At 35.5% G+C, this 22003-nt stretch overlaps 6 protein-coding genes and 1 non-coding gene across 8 annotated transcripts; 3 read left to right on the top strand and 4 right to left on the bottom strand.

Moving 5' to 3' along the window:
* Window positions 1–1999: 1999 nt before the first annotated feature.
* Window positions 2000–2844, bottom strand: LOC137822667 (uncharacterized). The gene has a single exon (XM_068627609.2). It carries the CDS (start codon window positions 2675–2677, stop codon window positions 2111–2113), a length of 567 nt encoding a protein of 188 aa, XP_068483710.1. The 5' UTR covers window positions 2678–2844; the 3' UTR covers window positions 2000–2110.
* Window positions 2845–4584: 1740 nt separating this feature from the next.
* On the bottom strand, window positions 4585–4656 carry TRNAC-GCA (transfer RNA cysteine (anticodon GCA)). Its single transcript has one exon. It is a non-coding gene; the product is annotated as a tRNA-Cys (tRNA).
* Window positions 4657–4965: 309 nt separating this feature from the next.
* LOC137820919 (pyruvate dehydrogenase E1 component subunit alpha-3, chloroplastic) lies at window positions 4966–8472 on the top strand. The gene is made up of 3 exons (XM_068625260.2): window positions 4966–5488; window positions 6100–6880; window positions 7884–8472. Exons 1-3 carry the CDS (start codon window positions 5267–5269, stop codon window positions 8159–8161), a joined length of 1281 nt encoding a protein of 426 aa, XP_068481361.1. The 5' UTR covers window positions 4966–5266; the 3' UTR covers window positions 8162–8472.
* Window positions 8473–9411: 939 nt separating this feature from the next.
* On the bottom strand, window positions 9412–13044 carry LOC137820921 (conserved oligomeric Golgi complex subunit 4). Its single transcript, XM_068625263.2, has 3 exons — window positions 12385–13044; window positions 11037–12003; window positions 9412–10116 (listed from the first exon to the last, which is right to left on the bottom strand). Exons 1-3 carry the CDS (start codon window positions 13011–13013, stop codon window positions 9487–9489), a joined length of 2226 nt encoding a protein of 741 aa, XP_068481364.1. The 5' UTR covers window positions 13014–13044; the 3' UTR covers window positions 9412–9486.
* Window positions 13045–13112: 68 nt separating this feature from the next.
* On the top strand, window positions 13113–15031 carry LOC137820925 (28 kDa ribonucleoprotein, chloroplastic). Its single transcript, XM_068625268.2, has 4 exons — window positions 13113–13672; window positions 14102–14203; window positions 14302–14607; window positions 14704–15031. Exons 1-4 carry the CDS (start codon window positions 13352–13354, stop codon window positions 14755–14757), a joined length of 783 nt encoding a protein of 260 aa, XP_068481369.2. The 5' UTR covers window positions 13113–13351; the 3' UTR covers window positions 14758–15031.
* Window positions 15032–16622: 1591 nt separating this feature from the next.
* Window positions 16623–19397, top strand: LOC137820924 (ribosome biogenesis regulatory protein homolog). The gene is made up of 8 exons (XM_068625267.2): window positions 16623–16848; window positions 16937–17087; window positions 17449–17500; window positions 17635–17763; window positions 18016–18133; window positions 18560–18743; window positions 18866–18979; window positions 19073–19397. The coding sequence occupies exons 1-8, from the start codon at window positions 16733–16735 to the stop codon at window positions 19211–19213; spliced, it is 1005 nt and encodes a 334-aa protein (XP_068481368.1). The 5' UTR covers window positions 16623–16732; the 3' UTR covers window positions 19214–19397.
* Window positions 19398–19827: 430 nt separating this feature from the next.
* LOC137820923 (pentatricopeptide repeat-containing protein At4g01400, mitochondrial) lies at window positions 19828–21962 on the bottom strand. Of its 2 annotated transcripts, XM_090295767.1 has the most exons (2): window positions 21132–21962; window positions 20909–21045 (listed from the first exon to the last, which is right to left on the bottom strand). In XM_090295767.1, the coding sequence occupies exons 1-2, from the start codon at window positions 21960–21962 to the stop codon at window positions 21037–21039; spliced, it is 840 nt and encodes a 279-aa protein (XP_090151893.1). In that variant the 3' UTR covers window positions 20909–21036. The 2 variants fall into 2 exon arrangements, with proteins under 2 accessions (XP_068481366.2, XP_090151893.1); XM_068625265.2 differs by having other exon boundaries at window positions 19828–21962.
* Between the last annotated feature and the right edge of the window lie 41 nt (window positions 21963–22003).

Below are 22003 nucleotides of genomic sequence, written 5' to 3' on the forward strand. Positions count from 1 at the left end.
ATTAGTTTCTACTAGAATCAATAATAAGGGTAATAATAATAATAATATTATTATTATTATTATTATTATTATGAAATTTGATAATAATAATAATATGAAATGTGATGTAGGGACAAAATTACTCTTATGTAATAAGTTGAGGGTGATGAGAGGTTGGTACTTAGAAAGGGCCCACAAAGCAATTACAATGATTGACGCTGTGGGCAATGTGAAGAGTGAGGGCCCAGGCCCATATCAACCAGTATCCCCCTCCACACACATATATTATCTGTATTATTATGTATAAATTTTATATCATTTTAATTTTAATTACATTAAATTTATTTAGATTTTTTCAAATTCATTCAGTGGATTAAATTTAGATTATAATTATTTTATCAAGTAAATTAAATCTATTTCGATTTGAACACAAGCTATCTTGACTCAACTTGGATCTAAGCTAATTTGACCTAGACTTGGATTAACTTGGTTAGATCTATATCAGGTCCACTTTTCTTTCATTTCTAAATAGAAATTAGATCAATTTTTGGAAATGAAACAAAGAGACTCAGTATATTTAAATAGAAATAAATAAGTGTTCCGAATGATAGATTTGGATATGAGCCGACTTAGCTAGATTTGGACCTGGGTGAATCGGGTCGACCTAGGCCCGAACAGACTCGGCTCTACATGGACTCGAGATGACTCAGCCTAAACCTGGACCAACTCGGCTAAATCCATACCAGGGCCCACTTTGCTAGACCTGGACCCGAGCTGACTTGGCTAGATTTTGACCTAGACAAATCAGGTTGACATGAGCCCAAACTGACTCGACATGGGTCGGGGTCGACTTGACATGACATGGCCCGAGTGCCAACTCAACTTGGGCTTTGGCCCACTCAGCTTGACTTGAGCTAGGGTTTACTCGACTTGACTATGGCCTAGACCGACTTGACTCGAGTTTGGCCTGAATTGACTCGGCTCAAGTTTGGCTGGATTGAATCAGCTCAACTTTGGTCCAGGCCAACTTGGCTCGACACAGACTCGAACTGACTTTGCTCTTAGGTCCAGATTGACTCGGCTTAATCTAGGTCGGAACCAAGTCAAAATCCAACCTAAAATTCATTTTGGATAATTAAAAATTGCATCCAATCTATATCTAATCCATATCCAATTAAATGGAATAGACTTAAAATCTAAATATATAAATTTAAATTTAAGATAAAATCATATAAATAGATTAAAAATAATATAAATTTAAATAATTATAGATTGGATTTGATAATTTAGATTTTTCTCAACCCTATATATATATCGTATTACCATTGAGTGATTTTTTTGTGCTTCTAAATTCCGGCGACACTCACTAAAGAATTTAAGGATTAAAGTTAGGATTGAATCACAAAATTTTGTCCAATTTCTACAATAATTCATGGGTGTGTGACATATAATACGATTTTTTTCAATGCACTAAATGAATCTATTTAAAATATTAAATAGATCATAATTTAAAATAAAAAGGTAATTTTTCTTGAATTTTGATTATATTTTGATATTAGTAAATTATTAAATTTTGCATTTTTAATCATTTCTCTTAACTTTTTATGTGATAAAAAAGCTTTTAAAAAATAGCCAGAAATTGTATAATTTTTTTGAACAAAAATAAAATAAAACCCATTACAAAAAGAATTAAAGATATATTAAAAAGTAAAAAAAAAGTTGAATAATTTATCATATATAAATTGTTTTTCTAAGCAAGTTCACCTCGTAAAACTTCAGCAAACAAAATATATTCTATATATAGCCATTAAACTTAAACTTTATATTCCAACTTCATCAACATGAATAATATGTGTGAAATGTTGGAATAACTTTAACAACTCATAATTTTAATAAAATCATATTATAACTCAAAATACTATTATTTTAATATTTTTAACATTATTTAATTATAAATTTATTTTTTATTATATATATTTATTTTTAAACCAATAACAACAGTTATATACAACTTTTAAAGTTTTCAAAGTAAATTTTTCATTAATAAAATAAAAACATAACATGAGAAATCAATTATAAACAACAAAAGACCAAAGTTTTAACCAATTTAAGCACCTATAAAACTTGATTCTCAGTCACAGGAAGTTGAGTGATCGGAATTCGGCGCAGACAGCACGCCATTGCCGCCGCACTTTGCCACCATCCTCAAGCTCTCCACGAACGCCTCAGTCTGTGACTCCTGCGACAATATCTCCGACAGCTGTTCCGGGCTTATCGCCAGCTTCACCTTCCACACTCCTTTCCTCGGACACACTTCACCTGTTTCCGACCACATCCTATTGTTGTTGTTATCGTAGGTACACATTCTGTACGGCGTTAACGTCGCACTGGCGGCGGCGTTGTCGGATAGTTGTCTGGCGGCGTTCTTGGTGGATGGCAACCTGCAAGAAGGGTCGAGAGGGAGAAGATAATAGAGGTCCCCCGCGTGAAGCTCCTCGTCGCGATGGAGCGGCTCCGAGAAGAAGTCGCGGCGGCTCCGGAATATTCCGTGGCCGGAAAACTCTTTGGTTATGCAGTCGGCGGTAATGGGGGTGTAGAGCTCCATGATGGCTCCGTTTGGGGTGAGGACCTTGACTATGTTGTCGTTTTCCGAAAGAGGTTGAGTTGTGGTGATTCCTTTGAACGCGCAGTTCCCCATTGATGGATTAGGTTTTGGTTGTGTGAAGGTTTTTGTTGTTTATGTTATTATGGGAGGATAACTATTAAGTACCCGACACATAAAGCATCTAATTCTTTTCTTCTTTCTTTTCGAACCTTTCAGGGTATCTTTCTAATGCTTTCTTTGTTTTAATCTAGTGCGGTGGACCCACTTAGTTTGTGTTATGAGTAAAGTAAGATTGGATCATCATTCTAAATTTTCTTAATCATTATTACAATCTAATATTAATATTAACGTTCATGGATTAGATATAATGACATGTTATAATTTAAAAATGAATGCAAATTGTTTTAGAATGGGTTGAGGTTGAGAGAACTATCACCTTCTTTCTCAGTCAGTTATCTTATGATTTATCTTCACTTCACTAAAGAGATCTCTTTCTCTCCTTTTGTTCTTCTTCTCTTCCTTGCAAACTTCTAGTTTGTATGGTATTTAGTGTAATTAATGTGTAATGATGACGTAATGCTTAATCACTGTTTGATCATGTTAATTTTCTATTAGGTTTAACGAATCTGGTCATGTCGGTCGACACTAACCGGATGTTGAGACCTCCACCCTTCATCCGATACCAACCGGTACACTAATATCATTTATATAAGATTGAATTAGATTTAAAGCCGACTTTTTAGTATGATATTCATAGTTATTTAGAGTCTATTTTAGTGAGAAATTTTGTTAATCATTATTACACACTAACATTAATGTTGATCAAATACATACGAAAACATTTTCTAATATATAAGTAAATGCAATGTCATTTTATAAGATGTATATGATTAAATTAGATTTAAAGTTTACTTCTTACTATAATATTAGAGTCATTAACAATATAGTTTATTCAACTTATCAACCGAACTTCTATCAAATCATTCATAAAAAAAAATAAAATAAATAAATAAATAAAATAAAAATAAAAATATATATATATATATATATATATATATATATATAATCATACACACTATAGTTCTTACCAGACTATGTAGGAGATGAAAAAGATTGAAATTAGTATTAGAAAGAATAAGTGAAAAGTAGAGCGTTTAAAAGTTGGAACAATCTCTGAAAAGGAGATAAGAAGCATAGCGTCCAGGTTTAGTGATGATGGTCAATGGACACAATGATGGGTTCATGGAAAGAGAAGTGCTTCATGCCTCTCCCACTCTTTTATCTTTGTTTTTTTGTGAACACGTACACAGTAAATTATATAATTTACCCAACAGTAATAACATTTACGCTGCATAAAGCATTTTTAATTCTGAATACGAGGTAAAAAATATATAAAAAAAAGTATTTAAAAAAAGAGTAGACAGAGCTCTCTTTTTTCCCTTTCCCCTATAATTTTGCTTATTCATCATAGTTTTTGTTTTACAACTCATAGATAGCAGATTCATTTTTTTTCTTACTTGAAACAACGAGTACTCGATTTATAATAATGTGAACATGTTGAACAAAAAGTAAATAAAAGATAGAATAGTATGTAGCTTAATGAAATTGTTCTCAAGTATATATTCATATCACATAACGTATTTCCAATTATGGGATAAAAAATGCGTAATCCAAGGTTTTTTTTAATGATTTTGGTGAAAAAAGGGGCAATATTATGAAATAAAAAGGAGAGAAAAAGGAAAAAGTGTGTGATAATTGGTGAAAAGGGAATATTGAGAAAAGCTTATAAGAAAAAGGAAATGAAGCACTTAGAAGATACATTTAACAACATTTGACCAAATTTTGTTAATATTATAAAATCGTTTTTAAAGTAGTTTCTTAATTTTTATTTTTTAGATATAAATAGTTTTTTTATTAAGAAACATATTTCTTTTTTGTAAATGTTTTATTTAATTATAAAACAAAAGATTTTATTGAAAAATTAAAACAACATATTTCTGAGGGCCCAACCGGGTTCGAACCGGTGACCTCTTGATCTGCAGTCAAATGCTCTACCACTGAGCTATGGACCTATTTTTGATATACTTTGATGACATAAATTTCATAATAAAATAAAATACTATTATGTTATAAGTTAACCATAATTTAATATTAGCTTATTATTTAACATGAGATATAATCTTGAAAACCTATTTAATTATGATGTCATTATTACAATTTACTTACCTAGGTAAGAAAATATAGAAACTTAGGTGAATATTGAACCTCCAATTATTTCACACTATTTTTTTTCTCTCACTCTCACTTTACAACTTCTATTAATAAATAAAATATTATATTTTTTTTAATAAAAATTAATATAAACAAAGTTGGTAATGAATATTGGGTGTGATTTTGTAGGAACAAGGTGAGATAAAAGTTGTGTGAATTGAATTAGTTGAACAATAATTTGAATATTTATTTATTTATATGAAGAGAAAAGAAGAATAAGTAGTATTAGTAGGAAAAGTTAGTTGTGTATTGGTGGCTTCCCTCTCTATTCTCCGTGATGTGTGATTGAATGTGTAATGTGTTGTGAATTTCAGTTTTTATGATTTCGTCTCTTCTCTCTTTTGCATTTCCTCAAACACATTAACCTCTTTCTTTTTCTCATTCGCAAATCGCAATACCATAACATTAACAATGTCTCTCTCTGTTCCCAAGTTTGCGCACCCTCTTCCTCTTCCTCTTCAGCACAGATCCAATGGCTGCTCCATGTCTTTCCACACGTTCACTCCCTTCCTTGGATCCACTCACAAGCTTCGTTTCACTGCCCCCGTTAAGCTCAATGCTCGCTCTAATTCCATTGTTGTCTCTGTCTCCGATGCTGTCAAGAACAAGAAGCTCAAATCAGCCAACAATCTGGTAACCCTTTTACCGTTTTGTTTTGAGTATCACAAATCAATAATCCATTCCTTTGGGAATAGGAGATTTTCATTTGTTCAGCATGGCATGGATCCTGCATGATGGGTTTTTGAAAATTAAATAAAAAAGTTATCTTTCTACTTAATTCAACCTACCCAATTAGTTTTTGAGTAAATAAATAGTGTAACCACGAACCGTATAGAGAGTTTTTGCACAGTCAATCAATTAGAAATTGTTACAATACTTACCTTAGAAGTTATGCATGAGTTTTTGATTTGATGACAAGTATGAAGAGTTTTACACTTATGGTTCGTAGAGATTAAACTCTTGTTTTATAAGCTGCATGATTCAATATTTTATTTCAAATGTTGTAGATTTTTCACAATTTGATGGTATAGGTTTTGTATTAACTATAAAACCTGTACCATCAAATTGTGAAATATCTACAACATTTGAAATAAAATATTGAATCATGCTTCTTTAAGGAAAGAAGAGACTTTTTATGCCTGCTATATCCAGTTAGCTTCAGATTCTGAAAAATATGTTTTTGTTTTTTTGGAAATGAGTGTTTGAATTGAATTATTGTTTTTTGTTTGTATTGGTGTGTGCAGCTTATTACGAAAGAGGAGGGCTTGCTGCTCTACGAAGACATGACTTTAGGCAGGTTCTTTGAAGACATGTGTGCCCAGATGTATTATAGAGGCAAAATGTTTGGCTTTGTTCACTTGTACAATGGCCAAGAAGCTGTGTCAACTGGCTTCATCAAGCTTCTCAAGAAAGAAGACTCGGTGGTGAGTACATACCGGGACCATGTTCATTCACTGAGTAAGGGGGTGCCAGCGCGTGCTGTAATGAGTGAGCTCTTTGGGAAGGCCACGGGATGCTCCCGAGGTCAAGGTGGCTCTATGCATATGTTTTCAAAGGAACATAATGTGATCGGTGGGTTTGCTTTCATTGCTGAAGGAATCCCTATTGCCACTGGGGCAGCATTTTCCAGCAAGTATAGAAGGGAGGTTTTGAAAGAGGCAGACTGTGATCATGTGACATTGGCATTTTTTGGAGATGGAACATGTAACAATGGACAGTTCTACGAATGCCTAAACATGGCAGCTTTATGGAAATTGCCTATTGTGTTTGTGGTGGAAAATAATCTGTGGGCTATTGGGATGTCACATCTCAGGGCAACTTCCGATCCTCAAATATGGAAGAAAGGGCCAGCATTTGGAATGCCTGGGGTTCATGTTGATGGGATGGACGTTTTGAAGGTCAGGGAGGTGGCAAAGGAGGCTATTGAAAGAGCCAGACGAGGAGAAGGACCGACTTTAGTAGAATGTGAGACCTATAGATTTAGAGGACATTCATTGGCCGATCCTGATGAGCTTCGTGACCCTGGTGAGCGTTTATGTTATGCTTTCTTCTCTTAGAATGTACTTCAAATATGCTGTTAATTTTTTAGTATATTATGTTGCATTTCCTTTGCACTTTTGTTGGTATCTTAAGTGGTACTGAACATAATACTTGTACATTTATTCTTCTGTAAGCTTTCTGTGCATTATCTCTGTAGTTTAGTTTTAGGACCAATTTTCTCTTGATGTTAGATGTTGAGAATGCAATTGATATTAAGATTAAGATCATGGATTTGGATCACTGCCAAACTTGTATGTTAAAGAAATTGAACTTGTATTTGTGCACTCTAAACCTGTGAATGGTGTAAAGATTTACACTTTATTGTTTGGATTTGAAATATGGCATAACTACATTATAAGCTGTACTTATACTACACTTTATTGATTTGTCTCTTTGAAAAGTAACTTCTCTTATCATTTTGATGGCAAGTGCAAAACATCATGGTGCCTGATCAACAACATTCCTGTTGAAATATGGAAATGTAGTTTGATTAATATTTGTAAACAATTTTTATAAACTAAAGTTGTGGATGTTTTTTCCTATAGTTTGATAATGTTTTTGCAAGGTATTATTTTCTTGCTATCAATGTGTTAAATAATGAGTTCATTTAACCGTGTGGACATAATTCAGATTACCCTGTGGTTATTGTTGCTCTTAATGACTATGTTAGCTGATAAAAGTAGCATATTTTATTCTTTTTTGAAACGTCCTGCTAAATCTTATAGTCTTTGTTTTCTATGCATATTACATCAATAGTGTCACGTGATCTATGTAACCAACCTAACTAGTGGGATAATGTTTTATTATTGTTTTTATTCTTGTGGCAATAATATTATGATTACCACAACCGTTTTTCTAATTTCAACAAGTCAGGATATTCATGCCATGATCAAAATAACTCACATCTTGCCGAAGTTTTCTTTGTCTTCTATTTGTGTCTGCCAAGTTCATGGTAATTATTCACCATCATCTGAATGTGCTTTGGCAGCTGAGAAGGCACATTATGCTGATAGGGATCCCATCTCTGCACTGAAGAAATACTTGATTGGGAACAAATTAGCCAGTGAACAAGAGTTGAAGGCCATAGAGAATAAGATTGATGAGGTTCTTGAGGAGGCAGTTGAGTTTGCAGATGAGAGCCCTCTTCCACCACGCAGCCAGCTTCTAGAGAATGTCTTTGCTGATCCAAAAGGTTTTGGAATTGGACCTGATGGCAAGTACAGATGCGAGGACCCAAAATTCACTCAAGGCACTGCTCATGTCTAATGTTATCCAAGTCTGACATCTTAGTTTTCAGTTTTAGATTCATGTTCTTGTTCTTGTACTTTCTAGAAATCAAACATTACGGTCCAAATGCCCTTCATAAAATATAGAGAGGATTTGTTTAGGTTGAAATTTTGTTTTTTCTTTCCTTATATTTGTTAGCATTCTTGGAACTAGTGTCAACAATGACAATTTCCAATCATTCCTTTTATTAGTCAGTTGTTGCAATTATAACAGCCATCTATTCTTCTTGTGGATTCCTTTAATTTTTCAAAATGAGTATCTTGTAGTGGACTCATGAATTCTATCTCCAAGGCATGTTCTCTCGGTATAGTCATGATTTATCCTTCACTCACTTTGTTATGATTGAGATGAAGTAAATTTGGTTAATGGTAGATATAATGTATTTTAATTTAATGTTGAATATTTGATTGAATTTGTATCACAGATTTTTGCACAGTAGTAAATTATTTTTAAATTTTGTGACATGGAATTACTTAAGTAAATAATATAATACAATAAAATTTGTATTTACTAAAATACTTATAATTTTATATCCTTTAAACTAAACTTAGATCTCAATTTGTATTTAGGATATCAATTTTGAATTGCAATAAATTCTTCATATATTAACTTCGTTTTGATTATTTAAAGAGGCTAGAAGTGCAAACCACTCTACATATTTTCTTTTATTTTTTATGCAATCTATACACTTTCAACTCTGTAAAGCATCTCAAAAGTGTGGCTAATGCCACAACAAATAAATGTAGAGTCCTTTATTATCGTGATTTCCTACTACCATCTCAATATTTTTTAAATAAGATTCTCATTATTAAAGTTATTTCCTAATGCAATGAGATGATTTACAATATAAAATGAACCACAATAATCTGCAATGCAACGAAATAACAATTAATTACTCAAATAAATGCAACACTAGTATATTATGCAATGCAACGAAACGCAAGAAAAAGTTGTTTGGTGGAAATGAAATATTTAATGAGAAAACTTTACTAAACAAGCATGAACTAAGTCTCAAAATTGATTTACAAAATAAAAAATAAAAAAAATTCAAAATTGGTAAGTGGCTATTCAGGAACAATGATCGTTTTACACAAGATGCTTTGATGTAGGCAGCCTCTCGGGTGGCAAATCTGAATACTCCTTTCTTATTCTTTTGCCTTTGAATCTCACAAAGCAAGTCGCATAATGAAACTGTATGTTAACTTACCAAACATCAAAAGTAGTAAGAATGAAGCTGTAATACTTATCATATGAAGATTGAAGTAGAAAAAAAAAGTAATGTGAAGAGACCATATAAACGGATATTACAACTTCACAGCAGCTATTGCTTCTGGTTTAAAATCAACCCGCAGACCCAATACACGTCTAACTTCTGCTGGAGTTAATCTCCAGGTCATAGGTCCAGAGTTCTCACCCCAGAAATCTAGAATCTCAGAAACCTTTTCTAAATTTAGAATTGTTGCCATTTGAGTAAGACGTGCAAACTTGTCCCTAACAGTTCTCTGTGTCATGACACTGAAATGACTTACCAAAGCTCTAGCATCTCGGTCCAGCTGAAGACCGCCTAGCTGACTAAATCTTTTCTGCATCATAATAACTTCTAGCCTTTTCACAATGAAATCAATAATCAAATGAACAAACGTGTCATAATTGTTAGTAGTCATTAGTGGCTGCAGCCATGCCACATTTGTCTCAACAGCATGGAGAAGTCTCTGAACCCATGGGTCATTCACCTCATTATCTGCATACTCAGCCTCTGAAAGCTCATAGCTAATTGGTCCAACGCTGTCTAATACTGGTCTTATTCTAGGTGTAATGGTTGACACAAGTTGTCCTATGCTAGCAGTCAAAGCTTGCTTGAAAGCATTGCTGCTATCTGCCAACTCAGTCAAACAAGATTTTACCTTTTCTCGATCAGCTGGTGCAGGAAAAACCTGTATGAAGTTATTCAGTCCGTTAATTCTGCAACTTTAAACTTGTATATTATATAGGCAAAGTAAACAGACATAAAATAAAGAATAACCTATAATTATAAACCAACAAAGGACAAATTGACATAGCGCTATATAAATTGAGAAACAGTTCTTAAAATAAATAGTCTATAGCACTGTTCCAGCTACATTGCTTCATTTAAAAATGAAGGGAGGAGCAGTTGACAAATATGAAATATTCATTTAGCAAACTTGCACATCTGAAGAAACATCCAGTCTAAAATGGAAAATAGTTCATAGAGTGAAATCATCAATACTAAAACTTTGAATTTCTAAACCATACTTTGATCGCATTTCTCTAATCAATCATCTCCATATCAATGTTAACAGAAGGATTGCTACAAATTTGACCATGTACTCATCACAACATTCGGGGGAAACATGTGTATGTACATAGTTTATAGGGCAAAATCATTGCTACAATTTCTGAATTTCTAAATCATACTTCAAGTGCATTCTTCTAATCAATTGTCTCCATGTTTGTTACAGAAAGGATTACTGCAAATTAATCTGTGGTTTTGAAGTTGCCAAAATGTCAATCTTGAGATTGGTTTATCCTATACTGCTGTCTTTATATTTTTATCCAATATTTGTAAATATCACATAAAACTCAAAATCATGTTACAGAAATTCAGAACTACATCCTGCACAAATTAAATGACACGATCTGCACACACACATTTTATGAATAATCCCTAACCCATGAATCTAAAATTACCTTATAATGGGACCCCAGGCACACAATGCATAAAGCAAGGGTGTGCCAACTGTACTTACTGCTAAAATTAACATCATAATTCAAAATTTAATGAATATAATCAGTGATATATAATTGTAAGGTACTAAAAATATACAACACTCACCTCAGCACACTGTTCTTCAATTTCATGTTTTAGCTTCAGAACATACTCACAGCTAACATCCATATTATTCAAAGCTGTTGCAATTTCTGTCCCTGTCTTTTGCACACCAACGCCACCAAAGAACAACTTTGCACCAAGGTTAGGCTCTCTTATTTTTTGTTGCAAGGCTTCATGATATTCATTACCGAGCAAACTGTTGGCACCACTCAAAACGGCAACAACAGAACTAATATTGGAAGTGGATATTGCCCTCCGCAGGCAACTCTGCAATACATAAAACACATCATCCACCATAGAAGTGGTAAGGCTGTCAGGCACGTGTTCATCGATCCTTATTGCTTTCCTGACGTTCTCCAACATGAAAAATCCCTCCAAAATGACGTAAAAGCCGGTTAAATCTTGTGCAACCTTGCTGAAACTTCCACTCCGGAAAGCCCTGGTGGCACGAGGAAGCAACTCAGGGTCAACAGAAGTAAGCGCTTTGATCTTTGAAATCATGAATTCGGTGTAATCCTCACCAAGCTGCATAAGGGAGAGAATCTCCTCCAAATATAACTCAACCTCTCGTGGGTCAGGACCCTCAGGACCTCCTCCAACAGCAAGCAAATTGGTGTTGTGTGCATTTATCTCAGAGGACAACTTAGCCAACTTCCTATACTCCATATACTTGTTTAAAATCACAGAACCACGAGAATCACACTCCTCCTGAAGCTCACAGATTGCATACACAATACCATCCTCCCCACAAAGACCACTCAAGATCTCACTATTCTCCTCAATCGCCAACACAATGTCCTTAAACAAATTGGTCAAACAACCAACAAAATTGACATTACGCTGATCCATAGTCTCTACCAACTGCTCAAACTCCATTCTTGACCTCATTGCAATCACCTTCTTCAAGTACCCAACATACACCTGCAATCCCTCCTCCTCCACACCCAGCGGGGTGAAGAGCCGAATGAACCTGAGCAATGATGGATCAAGGTTCAGGCATTGTGGCACAAGTTGTTTTCTTAACTGTTCTTAACATAATATCAAGTTCAATTCCTATGCACTCAATGCAAAAAATATATATAAACACTATCATCCAATCAGAAAAATCATGGTATGAATGAGTATTAAATTAACAAATCTGAAAGTGGACAGACTCATCAAATAAAACAATTTGCAATTGGATGACAGGAATCCAGCGAACAAAAGATGCATATACAGTTTACTCTTATATGTAATATATATGTATATATGTATATTCATTACTCTCATAATTTAAGATATAGAAAAAAAAAGAGTCAATCTATTATACTCTTGTTCCCGCAACTTAAAATTTGAATATCCATGACTGAACCTGAGAATGGCGGGGTGGTCGCGCTGATCCACTGCGGCAGAGAGCTTCTTCCTTACAATTCCCTCCAACTGCTTCTTCGCTGCTAACAAGCGATCCCTCTGAAGCTGATCGGAGCCGGAATCCTTGTACTGCGCGTCGATCTGGAGGAACGTCTGCACGTAGCGCGCGGCCGACTCGTAGTCCTCTGCCTCGAGTGCACGGTGGACGCCTTCGAGGGAGTTGGCGCGCTCCACGATGGCGTCGATGCGGAGGAGCGTGTTGCGGACGCGCGACTGCGCCAGGTCAAGCTCGCGGACCTTGCGGCTGACCTGGTCAGCGAGGTCGGAGGTGGAAGCGACGTTGGAGAGCATGTAGTCGGCGTCGGAGTTGACGATGTCAAGGACGTCGGAAGAGCGCTGGAGCTGGAGGAGGTGACGGTCGAGGTCAGTGCGCTGCGAGAGAAGCTCGTCGAGTTCGACGTCGACGGCTCTCTGGTGAGCGATGCACTCGTGGAGGAGGCGCGTCATGGCACCGACGTCGGTGAGGGAACGGACGAATTCGACGGCCTCCGCCGTGCCGAAGTGAATTGAGCTGGCGACGGTTTCTTCGTCCGCCACATTATTCCCGTTTGCCTCAGGCGTAGTCCCCATTTTCCTCACACTTCAGATCTCATCTCAAATCACTTCAACAACAAACTCACTCTTTTCTTAATTAAGCTACCATTTTTATTTTCTATTTTTATCATCAATTACTTAACTTTATGTATTTTTTTATAATTTTTTTTCCTTTAAATTTCATCATAAGCTATTTAACATAGATACTCTTTTATTTATTTATCAGTAATTTTTGTTTTCAATGATTTTTTATTTATTTATGATATTATATTTTGATAACAGTAATGTTTTAGAAAAGAAAAAGGTGTGACTTAAAACAAAGCACACCCATTTTCCTGAACTCAAGTGTTAGTGTAGCACATCAGAGGCTAAACATGGCACCTAATGCCACTTTCTTTCTCTCACTCACATCTTCTTCCTTACCCTTTCCCTTATTCAACCACAATCTCCATACCGAATTCACATCTTCTCACAAACCATTCATTTCCTTTTCCAAGGCTACGACTTTCTCCTTCACCGCCTCGCCGGCCACGGTGGATAAAGCAAGGGTCGTTCACGGAGGAAAACATGCGGAGAAAGAAGCGTTCAAGCAACCAAGACCAACCGAAGTCTACATCTGCAACCTTCCCAGTAGCTGTGACGTACAGCATCTACTTCACATGTTCAACCCCCATGGAACCGTACTTTCTGCTCAGGTTTATCGATTCTTCCACTTTTTCATTGTTTAACATCAATTCTACTATACCCTCTCTTCTCTTCTCACTAAACTATTCAATTTAAAAGAAAAATCAGAGGTTGAAATCTTCTTTGCTCCATCCATTATCTTCATTTTCATTGTTAACTGGCTAGTTCCTATCTAAGTATAGTATAGATACTCATTAGTGACTATGTATGTGAATATGTATGTTTTAGTTTTTCTTTTGTAATAGATTTTTTTTAAAATTGTGATACAATTTGGGTTAGAATTGTCAAAAAATCAATATTTTTCAATTAGACATTTTACGAACACGTCTCCTACAAGTATCATCGTACATACAGTGTCTTGGTGACAGAAGAAGAAGCGTGTTCGAGCCTTGTAGATCATAACAAGGTAATGTGTTGATGGGGTGACTACACTTTTGCAGGTTTCCCGGAGTGAGGAGAGTGGTAAGAGTAGAGGGAGTGCTTATGTGACAATGGCATCTATTGACTCCGCAAAGAAAGCAATTGATGCATTGGACGCATCGGTTCGTGAGTGTGAAACTCGCTTCATGTATCTTTTTGCATAGTGTGTTGTGGCTATCTGTCTGAAAATGTGTTTTTGGTTCCTTTTTCACAACTGAAGGATGTTGGTGGGCGTGAAGTGCTGGTTAGATTTTCAGCTGAGATGAATCCCAAGAGGAGGGATCTTGACACAATGAATTCGTTACCCATTAGAACTATGTACTATGAAGGTCCTCATAAGTTGTATGTTGGGAATCTTTCCAAGTTTACTGTGCCTGAAGACCTGAGAGAGGTTTTTGGCAGATTTGGTAATGTGACTAGTGTAAGGATGTTGCATGATATGAGACAAGGGAAACAAAGGGTCTATGCGTTTGTCTCCTATCTTTCAGAGAGAGAGCGTGATGCAGCAATGTCTCTCCATGGAACGGTATATATATATGTGTGTGTTCTACCTTTGCTCTGCCACTTTTCATTGTTGTGCTTCTCATTCATGAGTTAGTCTCTGGTCTGATCTTTCTTGCAGGTGCTTTGTGGTCGAACACTGGTGATTCGAGAGCGTGTAAAGAGAGAAGAATAAGATCTAACTGGATATTCAGATTTTGCCTAGTGATTGTTGCAATTTTGATTGTTTAGGAAGAACTTCCCCAGCTAGAATATGTCAGCAAGTGGAGTAGATCTGCTGTCAAAAGTCCATCAAAATCTGGGTTTATTCCTTGTGTTTAAAATTTCAATCAGCAATATCTCTGTATATTTTGATAGTTCAAAACATGATTTTTTGAGTGGAAAAAGTATTCAACTTAAGATCAAGAAATACAATGGCAGACCTGATAAGAAACTTATCTTTATTTTCACATATCTGCAATTATTTAAACTCACTATGGCAAAATGAGAAAGATCACTGAGGCAACTCTTTACCACTGCTGTGCAGTTTTGAAACTAATTTCCAGGTATGTATCATAGTTTGAGTTTTTAAAAAATAATGAATTTATCCTTTATAAAATTATGTTAGAATTGTCTTAGAATTGTCTGAAATTTCATAAATATTTTTTTAATTAAACATTTTATGGATACGTGTCCTATGAGTGTTAATGTTCGCTATCGATGCGTGTGTTTAACAAAAACACATCATCTAAGAGACGTATCTTAACCTCATAAATTTCTAGTCTCCAAATGGACAAAATATACTACAATCACATCTTGATATACAAAATAATTATAATGATAAAATTGTTTTCTTTATAACTTTCCAACTTAATATTAAACGAAACTTCACAAAATATAATCAAATTCATCTTTGAACATCATGACATGATAATTGTTAAACTTTTTAGGCACGTAGAATTGAATCAGAAATTTTGTTCTTTTGTTCCCTAAATTGTCCATTGTTTTCAAGATAAAATCAGTACCTTTAGTTTTTTTTTCATTAGCAGTATTGCAGTTCTGTTTGTTTTTGTGACTCTAATGTTCAGCTGCAACATAATTTTGAGCTTTCTGTTCTAAACTTACAATGCGTTTGCAAATTTTTATTAAAAAGTGTGATACTGTAAGAGGAATCGTATTTTACAAAATTTATTAAACAGGTTCTTCATCATTAGTAACAATCCATTACTCTGTTCTTATTTCGGTGCAACGAAGTGGCGGTTTTGTTGTTTTATCTTTTACACGTTATACCATGAGACTTATATGGGGTGCAATTAGTAATCATTAGGTGCAGGAAGCAAAAAGTTCTTCCTTAAGTAATAAATAGGCGGACAATATCATCACCTCAAAGGGATTGTTTCTTATTGTACTTCCATATGTTCTTCTCTCACCTTCATAAATTTTTGTATTTCAATCCTTATATAGTATTTTGAATATGTAATACGAAAATCTTTTTTCAGATTCGTAATTAGCTTTCAAATTATGTAATCCAAAAAGCCTTTTTTTCAGACGCGTGATTAGTTTCTAGATTACATAATCCAGAAGTATAGTATTTTCTAATATGAAATTAGCTTTTGAATTATGTAATCTGAAAACCTTTTTTCAGATGCGTGATTAGTTTCCATATTATATAATCTAAAAAACTATTTTTTTAACAATATATTCTGAATTACATAATCCGAAAGTTATTTTCAAATTATATAATCCAAAATATAATTTATTAAAAATATATTTTGGATTACATAATCCGTAAGCTATTTTCGAATATATTAGATTCAGGATTATGTAATCCAAAATATATATAATTTTTTTAAATTGCTTCCGAATTTTATAAATCTATGGGTGGCACAATAAAGATAAAAATGTGTTTTCACTTTTATATGGAGGTGACACAAGAACATGTGGAGGTGCAGGAAGAAGCAATCCCTCAAAGGTTCATCTTTTTTTTTCTTCTTTTTATTGTTGTTTGTGTTGGGCCTGTATATTGGGCCTCGGTTTCATTTGTTCTTCATCCTCGCGCTGCAACACCACACAACAGAAACACAACACAACATAAACAAACCCTTAAGCCGTTACCCACCTGCAATGCCGCTGAGGTTTGATATTGGTTTGATTTGTTGAAGTTGAAAGTGATGGAGATGGAGATGGAGATTGAAGCTGAGAAACAGCACAAGTTCGATGTGGACCTCGGCAACCTCATGGCTTTCGACTCCAATCACACCTTCCCCTCTCAACCACCTCTTTCCAGGTACCAAGGTACCCACCTACCGTCTTCTTCCTCTTCTTTAGGGTTTTTCGTTTTTGACACTGTCTTTGCTTACGTTTATTCCACACAGGGAGCACCTCGTCAACCAGTGTTTACTGAAAGCCACTCACCTGGTTCAAGCTGTTGCAGATGCCCTCTTTACCTTACCATCAACGGAAGATGTAGATGGCCCCCTTGTCAACTTGCCTGCGCCACTCACTAAATTGCCAAGAGAAAAACATGTAATCCCACACTCCAATTTTTGTTCTTCTTAATTCAAAGGTTATATAATTTATTGATTCTCACTTTTTTCCTTTAATGCTCGTGCCCCTAATCCTTATTCCTACTGTATTGCAACTTTATATATGCGTCTGCATTGCAATTATCTATGCAATTGTATTGGTTATATGATTCTAGGAAAATGATAGTTTGATAACCTTAAAGATGTATACAACTGATGAGTTTAGAAATAAATATATATAATAGAGGTAAGTTTGGAATTAAATGATATGAATAAGAAGTTTGGTTCTTTGTTTGTAGTGTTTTTTTTATGTCTAATCACTCAAATCACTGGCTCATCAATTTTTGTGATGCTTTTTTCAGTTGCCAAAACCTAAGCCTCCTACTAAATGGGAAGTTTTTGCCAAAAAGAAAGGTTTGTCTATTCATGCTGCACATGTGACTCTCAAATAATCTTAATGCTGGTTATACGGTCTGTGTTTGGCTTAGTGCTTCCTAATTTTTATTAGTTGAACTGATGTATTTTAACCTCTGTGTGTTATTTTGCAGGCATACAGAATCGGAAGAAAGACAAGATTGTGTATGATGAACAATCCGGAACCTGGAAACGGAGATATGGGTATGATCGTGCAAATGATGAAGATGCTGTACCTATCATCGAGGCAAAAGAAACTGATGGTATATGATCGAACATCCCTTTCCTGGATGTGATAATCTGGAAGTTAGAGAGTATTTATATGTCTATATTTCAAATCATATAGATGTTTATTTAGACCGTTTATGTTTAATGTTATTATTCTCTTGACTTTAACATTTTTATCTTTTCATGAATATAAACTTGTAATTAACGTTTTTTGGGTTTGTTTTTGTACACTGATCAGAGCTATATGTATGGCATGTTAGTAATGGTATTTTTATAACATTTTGTAGATCCAGCAGAGGATCCTTTTGCCAAAAGAAAAGAAAATAAGAAGAAAAGAATTGAAAAGCAAGATAAAAATCGACTACAGAACTTGAAAGAAGCTGCTAAATTCGGTGCTTTACCAAGGTTTGTAACATAATGTTCTTCAATTTACCTTGAAGATTTTGTAGCATGGGAATTCTATTTGTTAATGTTCATTATAGTATACATCATTGACTTATAGTTGTGTGCACAATTATTTCATGGATCATGGACCTTTGCCTTTTAATTTTCCATTTGAGTCAATTGTATCTCACCTTTGCTATTGGTGGCATCTCAATTTCATTTAATGTCTGACTTTCGTACATGTTGTAATCTCCCCACCTTTGGGAGCAATTGAGTAATCTAGAGGCAACTGTCCTACCTTAAAAGTGTGCAACTTTCGACTAGTTTGTTGTAGAGTTTTGACCTGGTGTTTCTTGTTTTCCTTTAATATATATCTTTATTATTTTTCTCTCTGCTATTCATGATATTTTCTTGATTGTAATGAAATCTGAACAAATTATTATACAGCCATGTTCAGTTGGCAGCTACAGCTTTGCCTATAACAGGAACTCAGGCAGCACCCAAGAAAGTTACAAAGGATGAACTAGGTAATGTAGCAGGAATTGCGGCAACTGCAACAGCCAGTGGTGGGAAATTTGACAAGAAATTGCCTGGTGAAAAGCCTGCAAAACATAAAGGAAAATATCGGAAGGTTGTGCACTGTACACTAAGCATATATAACTGTTTCTCTTAGCCATGTAAATTGTTATGTGTAGAAACATCCATTTTTAACTAAACTGTCTTGTTAACTTCCATTGGTTTGTTTTCATCTAGTTCCTGCCAGTGGTGGAAGGAACCGGGATAGGATCACAAGAGAGAGAGCAAACTGAAAAAATATTGAACAAGATCATGTCCAAGAATTCTCATAACATACTGAACGTTGAAAAGGTACAGTAGATTCATTTAGTGACATGGATTTCAAATTTGCCCTGTTTTATTATTAACCTTTTTTTCGTTAAAATCGTGCTCTCGGAATTCTAGGCCGTCACAATGCACAATGTGAAGAAAGAGAAGAAGCGAAGAAGCGATAAAGGGAAGGCTTCACCAGCTGACAACAAATTGAAACCTGAGAAAAAGTCTTTTAAAAAGGGAAATTTCAAGAAAGGGAAGAAAGGGAAATAGTTTAGGTTTTATTTAAAACAAGTTTTGTAGAGTTCTTGGAAACTGTTTACTGGTTTTTAAGTTTTGTAGGCTAATTTCATCTATCTGTCCCTATCCTCTCTATTTTAAGTGACAAAAAGCTTTTAATTTATCAAACGAATAACATCGTCTATGGATAAAATAAAACATGTATGCATTATTTTAACTGTTATTATTTGTACAGTATAAAATTCAATATTTAGTGTAACTAACGAAATGCATAGAAGAAAACTTCTGTAAAAATATAATGTTTAAATTTGTAAAGTGATACTTCGGACATTGCCAGCTTCATTGTTTAAACAACAATTTATTATCCAAATAAATGCAACATTATTCTGCAATGATAGTGAAATTCTTTACTGAACAAGCATGAACTACGTCTCAAAACTAATTTACAAAATAGAAAATGCAAAATTGGAAAGTGGCTATTCAGAAGAAAAACCATTTTACACTCTGTATATACGCGTATGCCTTTGAAGCTAACAATGCAAGTCGCATAATGAAACTCTATGTTAATACCAAACACCAAAAGTAGTACAAATGAAGCCGTAATACTTATCAGATGAAAAATTAAAGAAAAAAGAAGAATGTGAAGAGACCATATAAAATTGTCGTGTTCTATATTACTACCAGCAATGTTAAATAGTTCACATGTGTACAACAAAATTTTCTTATTGATGGGAGTCAAACTTCATGGCAAGGTCTAATATATCAGTGCTGACTGACACAGGGAAATTTCTTGTTTTGGTATACTTCTATACACATATTCAAATCTGTAATGATTGGGTGGGGAGATTACTTATCTGAAAAGGATGAGATGAAAATGACAAGAATGTCTAAGTCAGTGAACAAGAATGTCTTAACCTAGTGAATCCATGTTGATCCGTTTCGGGCTTCTATGTTGATTGTTGAATATTACAGAAAGTCACCAGCGTTCGTTTGAGCAGAACCCATCCCTCCTTTCTGGAGTTCCAAAGACTAGCCGAATTTATAATATCCCAGCTGTCCTCATATTAACCACTGTTATACTCTATTTTCCAGTCGAGTAGCATAATTATGATTGACATGCAAAAAACAACATCGTCACTTGAAAACCTTGGTTATCTGTTAAAAGCAAGCCAGATTCTTGGGCAATGGCATTTTTATGCAGGCTACACTCGTAGGAAAGCAACAAACATACCACAAAGATCCAACATGAATGACAGAAGCATGACTGTAAGTTGTAAGTCCTGCATAAGTTTTAGAATACTCTGGAGTTGGCTCGTATCTTCTTAATCAAGTAGTTCTCCAAACCAATGCCAGCATCCACAATTCTAGTATGCCCTTTTATTTCAATCTTAAGAACTTCCTCCAAAGCACCACTGATTTTCCCACCATCATCAACTTCACATATTACAGGCATTAAGACCATCCAAGTATCCACATGAGGAGCTTCCCCATGTTCAAGAGACATAGTAAGAACTCCACAGGCATCCTCAGCCCTACCAACATTACAAAACCCCTTCACCAAGGCGTGAACAACAGCAAAATGAGGAGAAAAACCTTTGCACAGCATCTCCTCGACATACTTGCGAGCCTCATCAAGCATTCCCATGTCACACAAGCCCCTCGCCAAAGTACGATAGGACACCAGATTAGGCAAGCACCCATTGGCCCGCATGTCCGCAATAACCTTGCAGGCATCGTGAGCACGCCCCTCTCTACAGAACCCCAATATAACAGTATTATAATGAACAATATCAGGATTGCACCCTTTGACCTTCATCCTACAGAGAAGCTTGTAAGCCTCCCTGAGCTTCTTCTTCCTACACAAACTGTTCAATAAAGTGGTGTAAGTCAAAGAATCCGGAACAAACCCTTTGTTGAGCATATCCTCCAACAGATCAACAGCACCATTCACCTGACTCTTCCGACACAAGGCCTGCATCAAAATCCGGTAAGACTCTATATCCGGCATAACATCTCGTTTGAACATTTTGTTGAACAGTGAGTAGGCAATGCTAATGTCCCCATTGAGACAGAACGCGCGCATGAGAATGTTGTAGGACTTGGTGTTGGGTTCCACCCCATACCTGTGAGCATCCTTGAAGAGAAGGAAGGCGGGGCGAATGTAATTGCGGTGGGAAACGAGGAGCTCAAGAATGCGGTTAAGGTGTTTGGGCAAAGGCTTGCAATCGAAGTGGAGAATGTTGTAGAAGGTTTTGAGGGCTTTTTCCGGCAAATCGGCTTCTGCGTAGACTCTGATCAAGTAAGTGAAGAGGGTGGGAGTGATGGGTTGAGAATCGGATCTGAGGCAGCGGAGGAGATGGTCGATGAAAGAGAAGTTTTTGGAGCGACCCAACTTGAGGATGAGAATGAGATAGGTCGAGTAAGTGTGGCGGAAGTTAGGTTGTCGAGAGGCCACATCGAAGATTTCTTTGGCCAGAAGAGGGTCTGATTGGGAAGCTATCAGCTTCTGAACTCGTGTTGGTGATCCGAAAGGGGTGTTCCCACTGTTGCTGTGAAAGCCTTGTTGTTGCTTTGGGTTTTGCAGGTAAAGGGGTGGTGATGGAAGGAAGAAGATGCAATTGGAAGCACCCGTGATTAGGGTTTTCGACCGAACAAAGATTCTCTGCATTTCTTCTTCTTCTTCTTCTTCTTGCTTCTGATGGCTGACGGAAGCAGGAATGAATATACCTAAGAATTCCACGTGTTGGTAACCAATACCTCCCAAATGAGGACGACGTGGCATTTCTCGGAAGATGAATGAGGCACGTGTCTAATAACTAATGG

Source organism: Phaseolus vulgaris, chromosome 9 (genome assembly GCF_051622355.1).
Source record: "Phaseolus vulgaris cultivar YP4 chromosome 9, ASM5162235v1, whole genome shotgun sequence".
Lineage (NCBI taxonomy): Eukaryota > Viridiplantae > Streptophyta > Magnoliopsida > Fabales > Fabaceae > Phaseolus > Phaseolus vulgaris.

Excerpts from the sequence above, each read along its gene's own strand:
- LOC137822667 (XM_068627609.2), bottom strand. The coding sequence starts at position 2,677 with ATGGGGAACTGCGCGTTCAAAGGAATCACCACAACTCAACCTCTTTCG.
- LOC137820919 (XM_068625260.2), top strand. The coding sequence starts at position 5,267 with ATGTCTCTCTCTGTTCCCAAGTTTGCGCACCCTCTTCCTCTTCCTCTT. Across the intron at positions 5,489-6,099 it reads TCAAATCAGCCAACAATCTG|CTTATTACGAAAGAGGAGGG; the intron begins GTAACCCTTTTA and ends TGGTGTGTGCAG. Across the intron at positions 6,881-7,883 it reads TGATGAGCTTCGTGACCCTG|CTGAGAAGGCACATTATGCT; the intron begins GTGAGCGTTTAT and ends GTGCTTTGGCAG.
- LOC137820921 (XM_068625263.2), bottom strand. The coding sequence starts at position 13,013 with ATGGGGACTACGCCTGAGGCAAACGGGAATAATGTGGCGGACGAAGAA. Across the intron at positions 12,004-12,384 it reads GACCACCCCGCCATTCTCAG|GTTCATTCGGCTCTTCACCC; the intron begins GTTCAGTCATGG and ends ATCATTGCTCAG. Across the intron at positions 10,117-11,036 it reads TTGAAGAACAGTGTGCTGAG|GTTTTTCCTGCACCAGCTGA; the intron begins GTGAGTGTTGTA and ends AACTTCATACAG.
- LOC137820925 (XM_068625268.2), top strand. The coding sequence starts at position 13,352 with ATGGCACCTAATGCCACTTTCTTTCTCTCACTCACATCTTCTTCCTTA. Across the intron at positions 13,673-14,101 it reads GAACCGTACTTTCTGCTCAG|GTTTCCCGGAGTGAGGAGAG; the intron begins GTTTATCGATTC and ends ACACTTTTGCAG. Across the intron at positions 14,204-14,301 it reads TTGATGCATTGGACGCATCG|GATGTTGGTGGGCGTGAAGT; the intron begins GTTCGTGAGTGT and ends TCACAACTGAAG.
- LOC137820924 (XM_068625267.2), top strand. The coding sequence starts at position 16,733 with ATGGAGATGGAGATGGAGATTGAAGCTGAGAAACAGCACAAGTTCGAT. Across the intron at positions 17,088-17,448 it reads AATTGCCAAGAGAAAAACAT|TTGCCAAAACCTAAGCCTCC; the intron begins GTAATCCCACAC and ends TGCTTTTTTCAG. Across the intron at positions 17,764-18,015 it reads CGAGGCAAAAGAAACTGATG|ATCCAGCAGAGGATCCTTTT; the intron begins GTATATGATCGA and ends AACATTTTGTAG.
- LOC137820923 (XM_068625265.2), bottom strand. The coding sequence starts at position 21,962 with ATGCCACGTCGTCCTCATTTGGGAGGTATTGGTTACCAACACGTGGAA.